General features: G+C 35.5%; 1 protein-coding gene across 1 annotated transcript in view; it reads left to right on the top strand.

Moving 5' to 3' along the window:
- The window catches only part of LOC130054997 (uncharacterized), a 91163-nt gene that overhangs the window by 38090 nt on the left and 35408 nt on the right, over nucleotides 1-17665 (top strand). Inside the window, exons 25-32 of the mRNA XM_056166140.1 lie at nucleotides 2546-2577; nucleotides 8694-9351; nucleotides 9472-9518; nucleotides 9610-9708; nucleotides 9935-10060; nucleotides 13238-13360; nucleotides 13667-13741; nucleotides 16998-17113. Coding sequence (XP_056022115.1) covers nucleotides 2546-2577; nucleotides 8694-9351; nucleotides 9472-9518; nucleotides 9610-9708; nucleotides 9935-10060; nucleotides 13238-13360; nucleotides 13667-13741; nucleotides 16998-17113 — 1276 coding nt within the window. The remainder of the gene's footprint in view (nucleotides 1-2545; nucleotides 2578-8693; nucleotides 9352-9471; nucleotides 9519-9609; nucleotides 9709-9934; nucleotides 10061-13237; nucleotides 13361-13666; nucleotides 13742-16997; nucleotides 17114-17665) is intronic.

Raw genomic sequence — 17665 nt, 5'->3', positions numbered from 1 at the left:
TCTTAATGCTGCATGTAATAACATATAATTTGCAGAGGTTACTGTTGGTAACCTAGGTACATACGTGTAAATTTTTTTTTTACTTTTTCTGAGAATTCTTCTACAAAAGTACCAAACCAGAGTTTTCACTTGCCAAAAAGCGGTAAATCTAGTACGTTTTATAACTGTCGGAACCCAAACACGATCGAAGATACTGACCGATTTCCCCATCCCCTTTGTAAATACTGGATTTTATAAAATTATTCTATTCAAATAAATAAATGTTTATTCGGTAAATACATACAAACATACATACATAGATACCAAGGATAACCCATGAAAGCTCGAAAGCTTATTTCCTTTTGATGCACGGATGTTTGCGCTAGGGGGTCATTTATGTGGGAGGAAACCGGAGTACCCAGAGGAAACCCACGTGTCCGAGCGGGCGACCGCCACACCCTCTCACATACAACCACTGCCGGTCACGGGAATCGAACTCTGGTCGCAGCGGTGAGAAGCGAGAGCGCTACCTCTGCGCTACCTGGACACCCAATTCATGCAAAAAATATTGATGAAGACTACATTTTATGCTTTTATCATTATTTACATTTACATTATATTACAACACAGAACAATAAAAGCTTCTGTATTTTGTAATCGTGATATTGTTCTAATCGGAACAAATAGGTCCCCTTAGTTTGGTAAATTCGTACCTAAACAGCGTACGCGTACATGTAAAACGATAATTGAGGATGTCTGTCGGTAATTAGTCATGATTACAGCATTAACCATTGATTATGTTGCCCAGCTCTGGTTACGCGAAGGTTCTCCATTCACCCATTTATGTTATTTTAAATAAAAATCTAAACTCCGAAAGTAAAGAAATTATACTCCCTAAAGTAAATAATGTAACCCAAAAAGTGTACTTTTGCAAATTTTGTCATTCTGATTAAGAAAGAAAAGGGAAATATGATAGTACAGTCGTTAATCGTCTTGATGATGGAATGATAATATTAAAATTTGTCGTTCCTCTTCGGTAAATTACATATAAATTACATGTACATGTACATATGATTACTTTAAATCACACTTCGTATGCATTAGTAGCCTGTAACTGCATCAAAATAATAATTGAATTATATAATTATTCTATTAATTCAATAACGAATATGCTTCACCAACTGAAGTTTAAAAAGAAGCACACTATTTATAGTATATATATATATATATATATATATATATATATATATATATATATCAAAGTGGATTGAAATATTGCAAAAAAGTGCGTGTACTACACATGTATAATTACAAATAATGTGTAGGGTGATACAATAAAATGCGCATATAAATGCACCATATATGCAATTGCAATTTATTTAAGTTACCTTAGATATCGAGAACTCAGTCTGATTCAATATTGTATATAATGCCAAAACACAGACTTTCGGTAGATCAAAAGATCGGCGACCGTGTTCGGGTTTCGGCATTTATAAAACGTACTAGATTTACCGCTTTTTGGTATCCGAAAACTCTGGTTCAGTATCTTCTTTACAGAATTCCCAGAAAAAGTTATATGATTCTTGTTTAATAGGTTACAAATAGTTATCACAATAAGTTTTATGCCATTCTATCGACTATTAAGGGAGAAATCATGCAAAAATCGTTATCCGGGACTTTCGGCCGTACTACATTTACCGCTTACCATGGTTGGGTAACCATGGAGTGTATACAACATGATTAAACCAATAATTATCAGTGATTGTTAACGATCTAGGAATGGTGTCACGCTTTCTGAATACGATGTTTTACATTGAATATTTAAAACACACACACACAAAAGTTTGGGTGACCAGCATAAACAGAAGATCAGACAAGCTCATAGAGCTATATGAATCTAATTAAGATGTGTACTCGGCATCTTGTGTTCCATCCTCTGTCACAAAACGACACATATATAGAGCAATCATTTGAAACAAATCTAAGTCACAAGAACTCTCTCTATAAGCATATCTGATCTGTTTCTCTTAATCGCCGATATTAAACAAATATTCTTTGTTCAAGATCATTTTCAGAAATAATATCTAAAGAACGCATGGACGTCCGAAAATGTCCAAATAAATTCTTACCTTAAAACCATTTGAAAGAACATGGCAAACATTCTTGAAACATGGATGAAGATATTTTGAATGAGACTACTCGCTATACACCTTCACCTGGCCGTGGAATACAGGTACAACTGCCTTGGGGGCACTAATTATCAAATCCAGCCCATGCAAAATTACACCAATCAAGATAAATGTTGATGATCGTGATCAAATGATAAAAGATATGGAAGGGCTATAACACATTAAACAGAGACCACAAGGAGTTTTAATTTCTCGTGTGAAACATGTACTAAGTATGTTGTTAAACTTTTCTCTCGCCACTCAATTTGATCCTTCGCTTCGCTCGGCACGAAATCTCTTGGAACTCGAGAAAAGTTTACCAACATATACGTGGAAACTAGCAACTATTAATATTCAACAACATATTCGCTTACTTTTAAATCTCCTATTTTCTTCAGGTCCAGTGACCAAACAATCAAGCCGTCTCAAGGTAAATAGTATCAAAATTATTGACTAGGCCCGAGTACAACAGCTGTTTTGTTTGACCCTAGAATGGATCTGTTGCCCGAAGCCGTAGGCTTAAAAAGGGTAATATAACGGTCAAATAAAACAACAGTTACTGTTGTCCGAGGACACAGTCTATAACTGTTTTGTTATACACCTTAATTATTTCGTGTTTCTGTTCTGTCTATCCAATAATAAACAGCACTCACTATATTCTGGGAAGTGATACTTACTGTGAGCCAGTAGTTAATGAGCACTATGTACTGTATATACCTGTAGTGAGTGATATTTACCTGTAGTGAGTGATATTTACCTGTAGTTAATGAGGACTATCTACTGTATATACCTGTAGTGAGTGATATTTACCTGTAGTGAGTGATATTTACCTGTAGTGAGTGATATTTACCTGTAGTTAATGAGGACTATCTACTGTATATACCGGTAGTGAGTGATATTTACCTGTAGTGAGTGATATCTACTTGTAGGTAATGAGCACTATTTACTCTATATACCAGTAGTGAGTGATATTTACCTGTAGTGAGTGATATCTACTTGTAGGTAATGAGCACTATTTACTCTATATACCAGTAGTGAGTGATATTTACCTGTAGTGAGTGATATTTATCTGTAGTTCATGAGCACTATTTACTGTATATACCAGTAGTGAGTGATATTTACCTGTAGTTAATGAGCACTATTTACTGTATATACCGGTAGTGAGTGATATTTACCTGTAGTTAATGAGCACTTTTTACTGTATATACCTGTAGTGAGTGATATTTACCTGTAGTTAATGAGGACTATCTACTGTATATACCGGTAGTGAGTGATATTTACCTGTAGTGAGTGATATTTACCTGTAGTGAGTGATATTTACCTGTAGTTAATGAGCACTATGTACTGTATATACCGGTAGTGAGTGATATTTACCTGTAGTTAATGAGAACTATTTACTGTATATACCTGTAGTGAGTGATATTTACCTGTAGTGAGTGATATTTACCTGTAGTTAATGAGCACTATGTACTGTATATACTGGTAGTGAGTGATATTTACCTGTAGTGAGTGATATCTACTTGTAGGTAATGAGCACTATTTACTCTATATACCAGTAGTGAGTGATATTTACCTGTAGTGAGTGATATTTATCTGTAGTTCATGAGCACTATTTACTGTATATACCTGTAGTGAGTGATATTTACCTGTAGTTAATGAGCACTATTTACTGTATATACCTGTAGTGAGTGATATTTACCTGTAGTTAATGAGCACTATGTACTGTATATACCTGTAATGAGTGATATTTACCTGTAGTGAGTGATATCTACTTGTAGTTAATGAGCACAATTTACTCTATATACCAGTAGTGAGTGATATCTACCTGTAGTTAATGAGCACTATTTACTGTATATACTTGTAGTGAGCGATATGTACCTGTAGTTAATGAGCACTATTTACTGTATATACCGGTAGTGAGTGATATTTACCTGTAGTTAATGAGCACTATTTACTGTATATACTTGTAGTGAGTGATATTTACCTGTAGTTAATGAGCACTATTTACTGTATATAACTGTAGTGAGTGATATCTACCTGTAGTTAATGAGCACTATTTACTGTATATACCTGTAGTGAGTGATATCTAACTGTAGTTAATGAGCACTATTTACTGTATATACCTGTAGTGAGTGATATTTACCTGTAGTTAATGAGCACTATTTACTGTATATACCGGTAGTGAGTGATATTTACCTGTAGTGACTGATATTTACCTGTAGTTAATGAGCACTATTTACTGTATATACCAGTAGTGAGTGATATTTACCTGTAGTGAGTGATATTTACCTGTAGTTAATGAGCACTATTTACTGTACATATACCTGTAGTGAGTGATATTTACCTGTAGTGAGTGATATCTACTTGTAGGTAATGAGCACTATTTACTCTATATACCAGTAGTGAGTGATATCTACTTGTAGTTAATGAGCACTATTTACTCTATATACCGGTAGTGAGTGATATTTACCTGTAGTGAGTGATATCTACTTGTAGTTAATGAGCACTATTTACTCTATATACCGGTAGTGAGTGATATTTACCTGTAGTGATTGATATCTGTTTTAGTTAATGAGCACTATTTACTCTATATACCAGTAGTGAGTGATATTTACCTGTAGTTAATGAGCACTATTTACTGTATATACCTGTAGTGAGCGATATCTACCTGTAGTTAATGAGCACAATTTACTGTATATACCTGTAGTGAGTGATATTTACCTGTAGTTAATGAACACTATTTACTGTATATACCTGTAATGAGTGATATTTACCTGTAGTGAGTGATATCTACTTGTAGTTAATGAGCACTATTTACTCTATATACCAGTAGTAATTGATATTTACCTGTAGTGAGTGATATCTACTTGTAGTTAATGAGCACTATTTACTCTATATACCGGTAGTGAGTGATATTTACCTGTAGTGAGTGATATCTACTTGTAGTTAATGAGCACTATTTACTCTATATACCGGTAGTGAGTGATATTTACCTGTAGTGAGTGATATCTATTTGTAGTTAATGAGCACTATTTACTCTATATACCAGTAGTGAGTGATATTTACCGGTAGTTAATGAGCACTATTTACTGTATATACCTGTAGTGAGTGATATCTACCTGTAGTTAATGAGCACTATTTACTGTATATACTTGTAGTGAGTGATATTTACCTGTAGTTAATGAGCACTATTTACTGTATATACCAGTAGTGAGTGATATTTACCTGTAGTGAGTGATATTTACCTGTAGTGAGTGATATCTATTTGTAGTTAATGAGCACTATTTACTCTATATACCAGTAGTGAGTGATATTTACCGGTAGTTAATGAGCACTATTTACTGTATATACCTGTAGTGAGTGATATCTACCTGTAGTTAATGAGCACTATTTACTGTATATACTTGTAGTGAGTGATATTTACCTGTAGTTAATGAGCACTATTTACTGTACATATACCGGTAGTGAGTGATATTTACCTGTAGTGAGTGATATCTACTTGTAGGTAATGAGCACTATTTACTCTATATACCAGTAGTGAGTGATATCTACTTGTAGTTAATGAGCACTATTTACTCTATATACCGGTAGTGAGTGATATTTACCTGTAGTGAGTGATATCTACTTGTAGTTAATGAGCACTATTTACTCTATATACCGGTAGTGAGTGATATTTACCTGTAGTGATTGATATCTGTTTTAGTTAATGAGCACTATTTACTCTATATACCAGTAGTGAGTGATATTTACCTGTAGTTAATGAGCACTATTTACTGTATATACCTGTAGTGAGCGATATCTACCTGTAGTTAATGAGCACAATTTACTGTATATACCTGTAGTGAGTGATATTTACCTGTAGTTAATGAACACTATTTACTGTATATACCTGTAATGAGTGATATTTACCTGTAGTGAGTGATATCTACTTGTAGTTAATGAGCACTATTTACTCTATATACCGGTAGTGAGTGATATTTACCTGTAGTGAGTGATATCTACTTGTAGTTAATGAGCACTATTTACTCTATATACCGGTAGTGAGTGATATTTACCTGTAGTGAGTGATATCTACTTGTAGTTAATGAGCACTATTTACTCTATATACCGGTAGTGAGTGATATTTACCTGTAGTGAGTGATATCTATTTGTAGTTAATGAGCACTATTTACTCTATATACCAGTAGTGAGTGATATTTACCGGTAGTTAATGAGCACTATTTACTGTATATACCTGTAGTGAGTGATATCTACCTGTAGTTAATGAGCACTATTTACTGTATATACTTGTAGTGAGTGATATTTACCTGTAGTTCATGAGCACTATTTACTGTATATACCTGTAGTGAGTGATATTTACCTGTAGTGAGTGATATTTACCTGTAGTTCATGAGCACTATTTACTGTATATACCTGTAGTGAGTGATATTTGCCTGTAGTTAATGAGCATTGTTAAACACACTTCCATGTGTTACCTATATAAAATTTTCTCTAGTGTTAGAATTATGTGGCTCTTTAAATCTTGTCGAAGTACATGCACATGTATGTGTGTAGGGGTCACTAAAGGAATTGGATTCGATTAACATTTTGATAAGATTCAACTTTTAACTGGTGAGGTATTGATTTGGTTGATAATTTGAAAAATAAGATGTCCTTTTATCAAGCGTTTATGGGTTTAGGTAATTGACATTGAGTTATGTAAACTTAACATTTCGATGACCCCCCCCCCCCCTTGTTTCTGCCTTTCGACGAAATCTTGTAACTTTAATGAACCATTTTGAATGTCAAACGAATTCCGAAAGTTGTCCGATGTTTGTTAGAGCTTGCGTTTGCTGATATCAGCTGAAAATATGTTTGGATTCAGTGAAAAAGCGCACTGTCAGATGGTTCAGGTATCAAGGAGAGTAATAATACATTGTACATTTTCACACAAGAACGGAACCAGATCTCACCAACATTATTAAGTTTAAATTTGAACTACAATAATCGCACAAAATTAATTGATTTATAGTTTGTGTTCTGAATTATAATATATTCTATGAAATGTTACGAATTTTATGACATATATTTCGCAAATTTTCCAACTGTACATATTTCAAAAACAATCCCTTGCTTTCGTAATAACATTCGCGAATTTAAGCCCGTGTTTCTGTTGTGATATTCGAGAGTTGGCGAAATCTGGTACTTGGCAAGAAGTGGTCGCAATCCAGCATAGATAGTTATGTTTATATTGAATATTGCTTAAAGCAATACAAGCTGTAACTGACGGTATTTTTTCAACTATCCAATTATGTACTAAATAATACTTATCGGTATAACTAATATAATCCCCAAGATCTGAAGAAAAATCCAGGAAAATAAACAAGGGAATATAGTTTGAGAGCATACATACAATGAGCGTCTCGTATAAACCGACATTGCGTCGTATACACGGACATGGGAACGATGATTGCCGAACATAATCGGGATGCTGAGGTCGAGGTTATGTACAAAGACAGAAGCTGATGTGAGTAATTACACGTGTCGTTTGTTTGAAAATATTACATCGTTTCATGAATGACAAGAAATGTAAGAAAATACTGACAATTCAAATGTGCTACTCAAATAAAATTTTGATAGTGAATTTTCTATAAAACTGGCATGTTAAATTGTTTACAAATCTGACACATGCTAAGTGCCTCTCTTTCGCTTTTTTCCGAACTGGTGACCTTCGAGGTCAATGCATATCGGAGATAACGAGCAGGAATTACTGACAGGATGACAGTGATTCATGAATCGACATTTCCTGCTGATTTGACGGGTTCATTGCTTCAGATTCACTCTGATTCTATTAGGTTTTAGGTATTCAATCACAAATATATTAAATATTTGTTCTTTTATTTTTCAATTTATTTGCCATCAGTTACAGCTTGTATTGCTTTAACGTCCCTCTCGAGAATATTTCACTTATATGGAGACGTTACCATAGCCAGGGAAGGGCTGCAAAATTCGACGCTTATGACCTTTGAGCAGGGAGGGATTTTTATAGTGCCACACCTGCTTTGACACGGGACCTCGGTTTTTTCGGTCTCATCCGAAGGACCGCCCCATTTAGTCGCCTTTTACGACAAGCAAGGGGTACTGAGGACCTATTCTAACCCGGATCCCCACGGGACTAATTATGAATGATGAAACTACAATTAAAGATGTAAATAGAGATGCCTACATCATTCAATACATGTAAAGTGAAATTATTTGTGAAAAAGAAAAACTTTTGAACTTTTTCAATTTCTCATAGAAATGAAAAATCATTCAGAAAATGAGTTAAAATTTCCAATTTATTTGTCTCATGTAATCTTTCATAATATCCGTTTCATGAAGTCCAAACTAAAAACTTAAAATACCAACAACAACAAAATAAAATGAATAAATCTGAATTTCAGAAAATATCTTAAAGACCGGCTCATTAATAGCTTGCAGTAGATGATTATGATGTGATTATATTTCATTAATCCAGCATCTCTTTAATATATCTTTTGACATGAAGCACAAATGTCATTTCACTAGATTTGAACGGGACGTTAAATTTTCTGACTGAAAAAATCAGAAAGAGTGACAAAGAGTGGCAAATATTGAAAGAATGCATATCAAGATTGGATGGTCGAGTAGACGAGCTTTCCAGTACAATTCTAAAATTAGCACAAGTCAACAATCTCCCTCTACAAAGGACATCTACAAAACCAACTGGAAATGTATCTTCAACACCAAACAGTCATAGTTCAAGGAAACACGAGAGTCAGCCAACATTATCAGAAAAATATGCATTGACTTCCTCTGGGTCTGTGATAGATGCCACTTCCAGTGCAAGCACGAGTTTGAAGGATCAGACACGAACAGGAAAAGACCGAAATGACTCCATGTGGGAAACTCAATTCAGAACAAAAACTGAGAGCGCGTCCAACATTACACCATGGCAACAAAGAAGAGAACAAAAACAACCCTTAAAATCAAACAATTATGGTCTTAGAGGCAGGACAGTTTGTACTGATGTCGATAATCGTGTACGCTTGATAAAGGGCGAAAATATAGAAAAGGGTCAGCAGCTGTCCAAAACAGGCGCAGAATATTCCTTTCCCGTGGAAGAGACCGTCAAACATAATCTGCCAACGAAAGAAGAGTTGAACTTAAAATCGCAAACAGGAGAGGAAAGACCGGATTCAAAACAGTGAGTTTTCTGATTTCCCTTATAATTATTAACAAATTGTGCTCGATGAACTAGCTACACTAATATAAATCAGCAACTACACAGCCTTACAGTTATAGTACTTAACAATTAATTTTTCAGAACGATACATCGTCCAGTGGAAGTAAAGAATGAGAACAAAGAGCTTGGTAAGATTGAAATTCTATACACGGACATTTGACGTACATAATTATGTACAATGCATGTAATCTACACACTTATTCTGATTTCTTTCCTTAGCGGGTCATAGCAAGAATCCAGAGACAGTCCCTGGGTTAGTCCCTAACGTAACAGATTTAAGAACATGGAAAGCTTTAGCTGAATTGGAACGAAAAAGGGGTGAGTCTTCATGACAACAAAATGAGTTTATAAAATCTGCAAAATTACTTGAGACCATAAAACGTGAGTACTCACATTTCCGAGTCCATCCTTTAATTAACTATCCTTTTAAAGATTATAGTTTTTGTTTGTTGTTTTGTTGAAAAGTAAATGAACTCAAGTACCTGAGTAATTTCAATCCGTAACAAATGCATGGAACGGTTCTGCTTAAAACGGTACATTTTAGGACTAGCGGCGCAATCAGCGAAGACAGGAAAAGGGCCAAACACTTGTTTGCTGCTGGATATTTCGGGGAGTATGGAGGGCGAAGCCTTTAATGAGATGATGGCCGCTGTTAGGACATTTATTGATGGTAATTGATAAAATTATCCAAATTGCAATACTAAAAACGTATAACATAACGATCCAGTTCGTCAATGCAACCTATCATTGGGTCAAATGCTGTCTGACGTGTTTCATACCGATTGTTGGGCCGTTCTTGGCACACTGATTTTGACTGCGGATAACTCCGTTTACCTGATTAGGATATAGGGTTCACGGCGGGTGTGACCGGTCAACAGGGGCTACTTACTCCTCCTTAGACACTTGATCCCACCTCTGGTGTGTCCAAGGGTCCGTGTTTGCCCAACCATCTATATTGTATTGCTTATAGGGGTTGTGAGATTGATCTCTGTTCGTTATTTTCGCCTTGCATTTAGCGGAGATAATCTATATGCCATCAAAAACGTACCTTTGTAATCCAGAATGTGAGAAAATTGTGCAATTTAGAAACATTAATATACAAATTATTTTTACAGAATTAAGGAACATATTACAAAATGATTTAATCTTACACAATCGAGGATCATTATTTTTATTTAATGGAGGAACTGTACGTATACTCATTACTGATATTATAGCATTAAACATACTTTTTGGAGAATTTGATAATCGATTTGTAAACTCCGGACAATTTACTCACAAACTGAAGAAAAGTATGAAGCACTTTTATTAGGACCCCGCATGAAATGCGGGAATCCCTATAGCAATCACATTGTCCGTCTGTCCGTCAACACTTTCTTTGTGCCACGATAACTCAAACAGTTTTTATAATGCAGTTGATTTTCAAATTTTGTACAGAAATAATTTACAATAAGAGGAAGACGCCAATAGATTTTAGGGTCATGTCACTTTGTCTGTCTATCTGTATGCCAACATCTTTGTTATTAGGAACACTTCGTTTGTGACACGATAACTCAAACAGTTTTCATTGTATAGTTTTCAAATTTTGTACAGAAATAATTTACAATAATAGGAAGACAGGTATAGATTTTGGGGTCATGTCACTTTGCCTGTCTGTTTGTATGTCATCTTTCTTATTATGACCGTATCTATTTACCACTGTCTGAGGTAGGTAATTCAATCTGAATTATGATATACGTATTGTATTGATATATAAAATATATAAAAACTTATTCTACAACATTGTGTATGTGTATATTTTTGGTTTTAAAAAAGTGATATAAAAAAGTTTGATGTTGCATGTATATTGAATAAACACGTCATTCCCAGTCAACAACTCTCGATCGGGATCGGAATACGAAATAAAATTTCTTATTATACCCCCGCTAACGAAGTTTGGGGGGGGGTATACTGGAATCACTTTGTCCGTCTGTCTGTCCGTCCGTTTGTCCGTAGACGCAATTTGTCCGAAGTTTATTTCTAATACCGCTGGACATATTTCATTCAAACTTTATGCACATCTTCTATATATTATGTAGTTGTACATCTCCTATTTTCATTGAAATATTTTAACAGTTATAGAAGTTACGCACATTTTCTTTTCATTTTGGGGGTTGCGCACTTTGTCCAGAGTTTAATTCTAATACCGTTGAACATATTTGATTCAAACTTTATTCTCATCTTATATATATAATGTAGTTGTGCATCTTCTATTTTCATTGAAATATTTTAACAGTTATGGAAGTTACGGACATTTTCTGGTTTGGTTGTACTTGTAGTAATAGACACAATTTGTCCAGAGTTTATTTCTAATACCGTTTTACGCTCATAAGTCAATCAGGAATTGAAGAAGTGGAAAGAAGTTCAACAATGAAGTTCTACCAATACTTGAGCTAATGTCATTTATTTACTGACAAAATCAATGACAAAGTAAAGTTGGCATAACATAATGATCTTTAACAAAGTGAATATAAACTAAAGACTAGAAGAGTTGACCAGGGATTTGCAATCATACAGCCTAAAATGTGCCAAATAGTATTCATTGTTTATATTAAGCATATTTTTAATATTTCATGTACTGCTGTACTGTAGAATATACACTTCTGCATTCACATTGATTGCCCTGTAGATAATGTGAAAATATCCAATGTGCTTGCATTAAATATTTCCCATCATCTTATATGCCCCACGGGGGTATTAGTCCCATTAGGACAGTTCTAGTATCCGGTTGCAAAGTGAAACTGCTTCGTTGAATTATGTACTAATTGCACGTTATACCTTAGAGAACTGTTCCTTTTAATAAAGAAAGTCACAAAATAGATACAAAATGAGTGTACCTTATTCATTACTGTTACCGAACATTCGTCGGTGAAAATGTCGAAATGGCGTGTTTCACTGCGCTTGTTGACGGTAAGGTCCACATTTTCTACGTGAGTATTTTGATATTTGCTTATGAATGTTTTTAGCGCATACTTAGTATGTCTCTGCTAGGAGTAATGGAAACTGTCTCCCCTATATATGTAAAGACACATTCTATTGGTTTCTATTTTTAAAAATGTAGACCACTTCTATCAAATGTGTATGAAAATGCTTCTACCCCCAATGTCAGAATTTCCTTTTCCTAGATATCAATATGTCAAATTCAAAATCCTTCTCGATTAGTATGTATCACATTTTATACCAGTTATCCATTTTGAACCCCCTATTACAATGGGATTTAGTTGCACTCTGCTGTGTTTGAGTGGACGAGTGTGTGTCAAACTGAAGGAATTTACTTTTGCATCAGTATATGCTTCATGTTTCCTTTTTCACAAATTTGTTTTCCAATGTATCATTGAATATTATTAATTCTAATATACATACCAGCCCCAAACATTGTTATATATCAAATACAGATGTCACTCTCCTCTAACAACCCTCAGCGAGGCCCTTGCTGACGGTGTCCGTTTTCTAGTGTTAAGTTTGTGAGTAAAATTTCGGAGTTTTGACACATCAAGGAATTAATGAAAATGAATGTTTGATTCTTATAATTTCAATTTATTCGCTGTACTAATAATTTCAAAAATTTAAATAGTTTCCCCGTACTACGTTATTTGTTTTCAGGCGCGTAAGAATGCATCGCGTTTTCAGATATATTGATGTGTAAACTCTCGTTCAGCTTTATTTTGTCCATCAACAATTGTAATAAATAACATATGAATTATTTGGTAATATATTTACGACATGTAGGAACACTTTAGAATATTTTCTCACATATAAATGCTTTGTAGTAATGTCATATAACGTTCAATTTGTCTTGATACTATAGGTATAGCAGCAGTAGCAGCAGCTCTTGGTATTGAAGAGAATATTGGAATCGCCACTTTTGGGAATCAGACTAGAGTAATTCATCACATGACAAATGAATATGACAAAGTGCTAAAGGCCATTGGTAACGTTTATATTCTTCCTTGCCATATCGAGCAGTATAAGTGCTAAAGGCCATTGGTAAAGTTTATATTCTTCTTTGCCATATCGAGCAGTATAAGTACTAAAGGCTATTGGTAAAGTTTATATTCTTCCTTGCCATATCGAGCAGTATAAGTGTTAAAGGCCATTGGTAAAGTTTATATTCTTCCTTGCCATACCAACGTGAAAAGCCCGAGCAATATTTGTATGGTTTCTTTGTCAGTAAATTATTTCTTTGTCTGCAAATGATTAGTCTTTTGTAGATGATTTCTTCGTTCTTACTATACAGACTTGCTGGTACCCTCGGGTTCCTCTTCAATGGCAGCTGGTTTGTACATGGCTCTGGCGTGTTGTCTAGGTTACGGTAAGTTTCCTTACAGTATTGTGTATAGGAATAAATTTCACAGTTACATGTATTTGTATTATGTGGGTATAAAGACAAGTTTTATCATTTAGTTATGATAATTATATTAACATATTGTGACACAAAACATAGAAAGATTTTTATGAATTTCCGAACATCAGATCATATAGGGCTCACGGCGGGTGTGACCGGTCAACATGGGATGCTTACTCCTCCTAGGTACCTGATCCCACCTCTGGTGTGTCCAGGGGCCGTGTTTGTATTGCTTATAGGAGTTATGAGATTGATCACTGTTCGTTATCTTCACCTTGCATTATCATCTCCCAGTGGAGCTGGGAGATGGTACCATATAACTCTCAATGAAATAATTTGTAAATTATGTAACTTAGAACTTATTGCTGATGAATTTCATTATATCTCATAGTCGATAGTCGAATAGTCTGTCCTCCATATCTCTTTCCATTATACCATGTTTTGTATATATTGTATATTTAAGTCTACATATCTCTTATATAACCTGTGACAAGTGTATAGTTGTAATGATATGTGTGTTCCTCTTGTACCGTTATATGTTTTGAGTGAATAAACTGAACTTGAACTTGTTATGTAAAAGTGACCTCAAGTTTCCACATCATCATAATATATATTCCGTGGGGATCCAGGTTAGAATAGGTCCTCAGCCCCCCCCCCCCCCCCCCCCATGCTTGTCGTAAGAGGCGACTAAATGGGGCGGTCCTTCGGATGAGACCGCAAAAACCGAGGTCCCGTGTCGCAGCAGGTGTGACACGATAAAGATCCCTCCCTGCTCAATGGCCATAAGAGCTGAGCATAGGCCTAAATGTTGCAGCCCTTCACCGGCAGTGGTGACGTCTTCATATGAGTATAATATTCTCCAGAGGGACGTAAAACAATATTCAATCAATCAATCATAGTGATTGTTAGGCAATTCTTGGCACACTGATTTTGACTACGGATAACTCCGTTTACCTGATCAAGATACAAAGCTCACGGCGGATGTGACCGGTCAACAGAGGATGCTTACTCCTCCTAGGCACCTGATCCCACCTCTGATATATCCAGGGGTCCGAGTTTGCCCAACTCTCTATTTTGTATTGCTTATAGGAGTTATGAGATTTGATTACTGTTTGTTATCTTCACCTTTCATACAAACTAGTTTGTTCCTTTCATTCATATTTGTAATTTAACCAATTTCCTTTTTAGGTCACACGAGTCACTCAGGTGACCTGTTGTAATTGGTCCCTCGTCCGTGGACATTTGCACATTCTTACCTTCTTCTTGTAAACTACTTAACTAATTCTTTTTCAAATCTGGTATAAAGTTTCTTTTGGGTAAGAAAAACCTAAACTGTGAATATCGTGATTTGTACCTCAGGGGCATAGAGTCAGTACAAGAATTTCTAAAAATAACTGATTTTCAAAAATCCTCTTCTTTAGTTCTAAAACTCTGCAAGGAAAAGTGAATGATAGTTATTCAGAAAAGGAAGCCCCCTACTGAAATTGTAAATAGCATGACCCCAGGGACAAGGGTTCAGTCTCTAGGGTGGGATCAAAACAAAATGACATATAGTGTTAATGTCTGTAGTGTTTGTTTTTTTTTTGCTCCTCTGTTGACTCAAATAAAATTTTACTGCATATTCAGTAAGTTTTGGAAGAATTATATGTTTTGCTCCCGGGGAATGGGTTCAGACTCCACTGCGGGGCCAGATGTTATGTAGTTTCCGTTACTTAATGTTTAAAAGTCTTAAGCTTAGCCCCGGGACAAAAGTTAATACCTTACTGCGAGCCAACTTTATACTACTGTTGGACGTTATATATTTAATGTTAGATTGATTGGTTGTATCCTGCTTAACATCTCGCTCGAGAATTTTTCACTCATGGAGACGTCACAAACACCTATACTTGGCTCTTACGGCCATTGGACAGTGAGGGCCGTTTTTAAGTTCATCTCCGAGGACCCATGACATTCATAACTGATGCCGAGCGTTTGGCGATGGAACTGTCACTACCTGGTTTAACGACTTTGGTCTGTCGCGACTGGGATTTGAACTCCGACCTTCAGCATGCGGGGCGAACGCTCTAACCTCTTGGCCACCGCGGTGGTTTAATGTGAGAAAATCTTCTTTCATACTTCGAATGTTGAATGAAAACCGAGTTAACCGTTAGACAGAGGATAAAGCTGTCAAGTGAAGTTATAAATATTAATGCCCTTGGGGCAGTCGATTAAAGTCAAGTTGAGGAGGGGGTTTAAATGATCGTTGGTTGAAATTGTTTTCTTTCGTTTTGCTTACATCGAACGTAAACTAAATGTATAAATTCTTTAGAGGAAGTATATAACTGCCTATAAGTGTTACATGAAAGTGAAGATAACGAACAGTGAATAATTTCATAAACCTCATGCAGAACTCAAATTTAAGAATATGGCAAACACGGATCCCTGCACACGCCAGAGGTGGGATCAAGTGCCATGGGGATTTCACAGCCCCTTGGGAAAAATCATTGGGTCATGTGGGGGATTAAACTGAGAAATGATTGAAATTGTTTTTTGCTTTGCTGAAATCCTATTTACACTAAATGCATATAAATGCATATATATATATAGAAAGTGCTAATCTGTCTATAAAAGTTTTAGTTTTCATATCATCACTGGGAAAGAAGTTCTTGTCTGGAAGAGGGGACATAAGCATTTTATTGCTTATCTATATTATTACGCCATGCTATCGTCGGATACAATACATTATGCAGGTAGAATGATTGAAAACTATAATACTTGAGTAAATGCTCGGGTGACCATTAAGACCTGAGGGCCACTTGTTATGTTCGCAGGTTGTTTTATCGAGAAATATATTACATGGGAATGACTGATTTAATACTGACGAAACACTACAGCTGGTTAATTATGAGTGGTATTGATTGTAAATAATTGTTAAACGCCCATCTCGAGAATCCTTCATTCATATGGAGACGTTAACATTGCTGGTGAAGGGCTGCAAAATTTAGGTCTATGCTCGGCGCTTATTGCCATTGAGCAGGGAGGGATCTTAATCGTGCCACACCTGCTATGGCACGGAGTCTCAGTTTTTGCGGTCTAATCTCAAGGACCGCCCCCATTTAGTCGCCTCTTACGGCAAGCAAGGGGTACTGAGGACCTATTCTAACCCGAATCCCTATGGTACTTATTGGATACAAACTTAAAAAATACAGGAATAGTTGCTGACGACAGGGTTTTATCATTCCAGAGGGAAGCACCTCGATAAAGAATGTTACGATAAAAACCAGAGTGATCGTATTCTGTGATGGTAGAGCTAACATGGAGACTTCCGAAGAAGACTGCTACTCGGAATCTAATCGCCTGGTAATTTCAATAGAATGAAATGTTTAGTGTAGCACGCCTGCTAATCGATCAATTGCATAACAACAGGTTATGTATAGAAATCAAAAGAGATCGATTTCCGGTTATGTAATCGATACCCAAATTTCACATGCATAGGTGGTAAATTGTCTCAATGCAAGCAATTGTTGAGATTTTAACTAAAATGTAAGAATGTGATTCGATGAGTAATTCTATTTTCTATTGTTTTACACTCTTATAAAATGCAAGGGTCATCGATTAGCAACGATTTTTGTTCTGAAGCGAAGGTCGGTGGAGCGAAAACGCTGTCAGAAAATCGTATTTAGCGACAGGAATTTGTGTTTATTTCATTTTAAACATAATTGTCAATTTTCACCATTAGTTCACAATATTTGGGACCTTTGCAGCAAAATTTGGACTTAAATTTGTGTATTATCTAGCAAATATACGAGGTAAATGACGTCGCCTATGCAAGGGATCCAAAAGTTATGAGGGAGAATTTAGGTTATGCATGAGAGTAAGAAAAAAGTTTCAGAAGTCATAATTTAAGTTATT

This window comes from Ostrea edulis, chromosome 5 (genome assembly GCF_947568905.1).
Source record: "Ostrea edulis chromosome 5, xbOstEdul1.1, whole genome shotgun sequence".
Taxonomy (NCBI): domain Eukaryota; kingdom Metazoa; phylum Mollusca; class Bivalvia; order Ostreida; family Ostreidae; genus Ostrea; species Ostrea edulis.
This window is presented reverse-complemented; position numbering and strand designations above follow the sequence as displayed.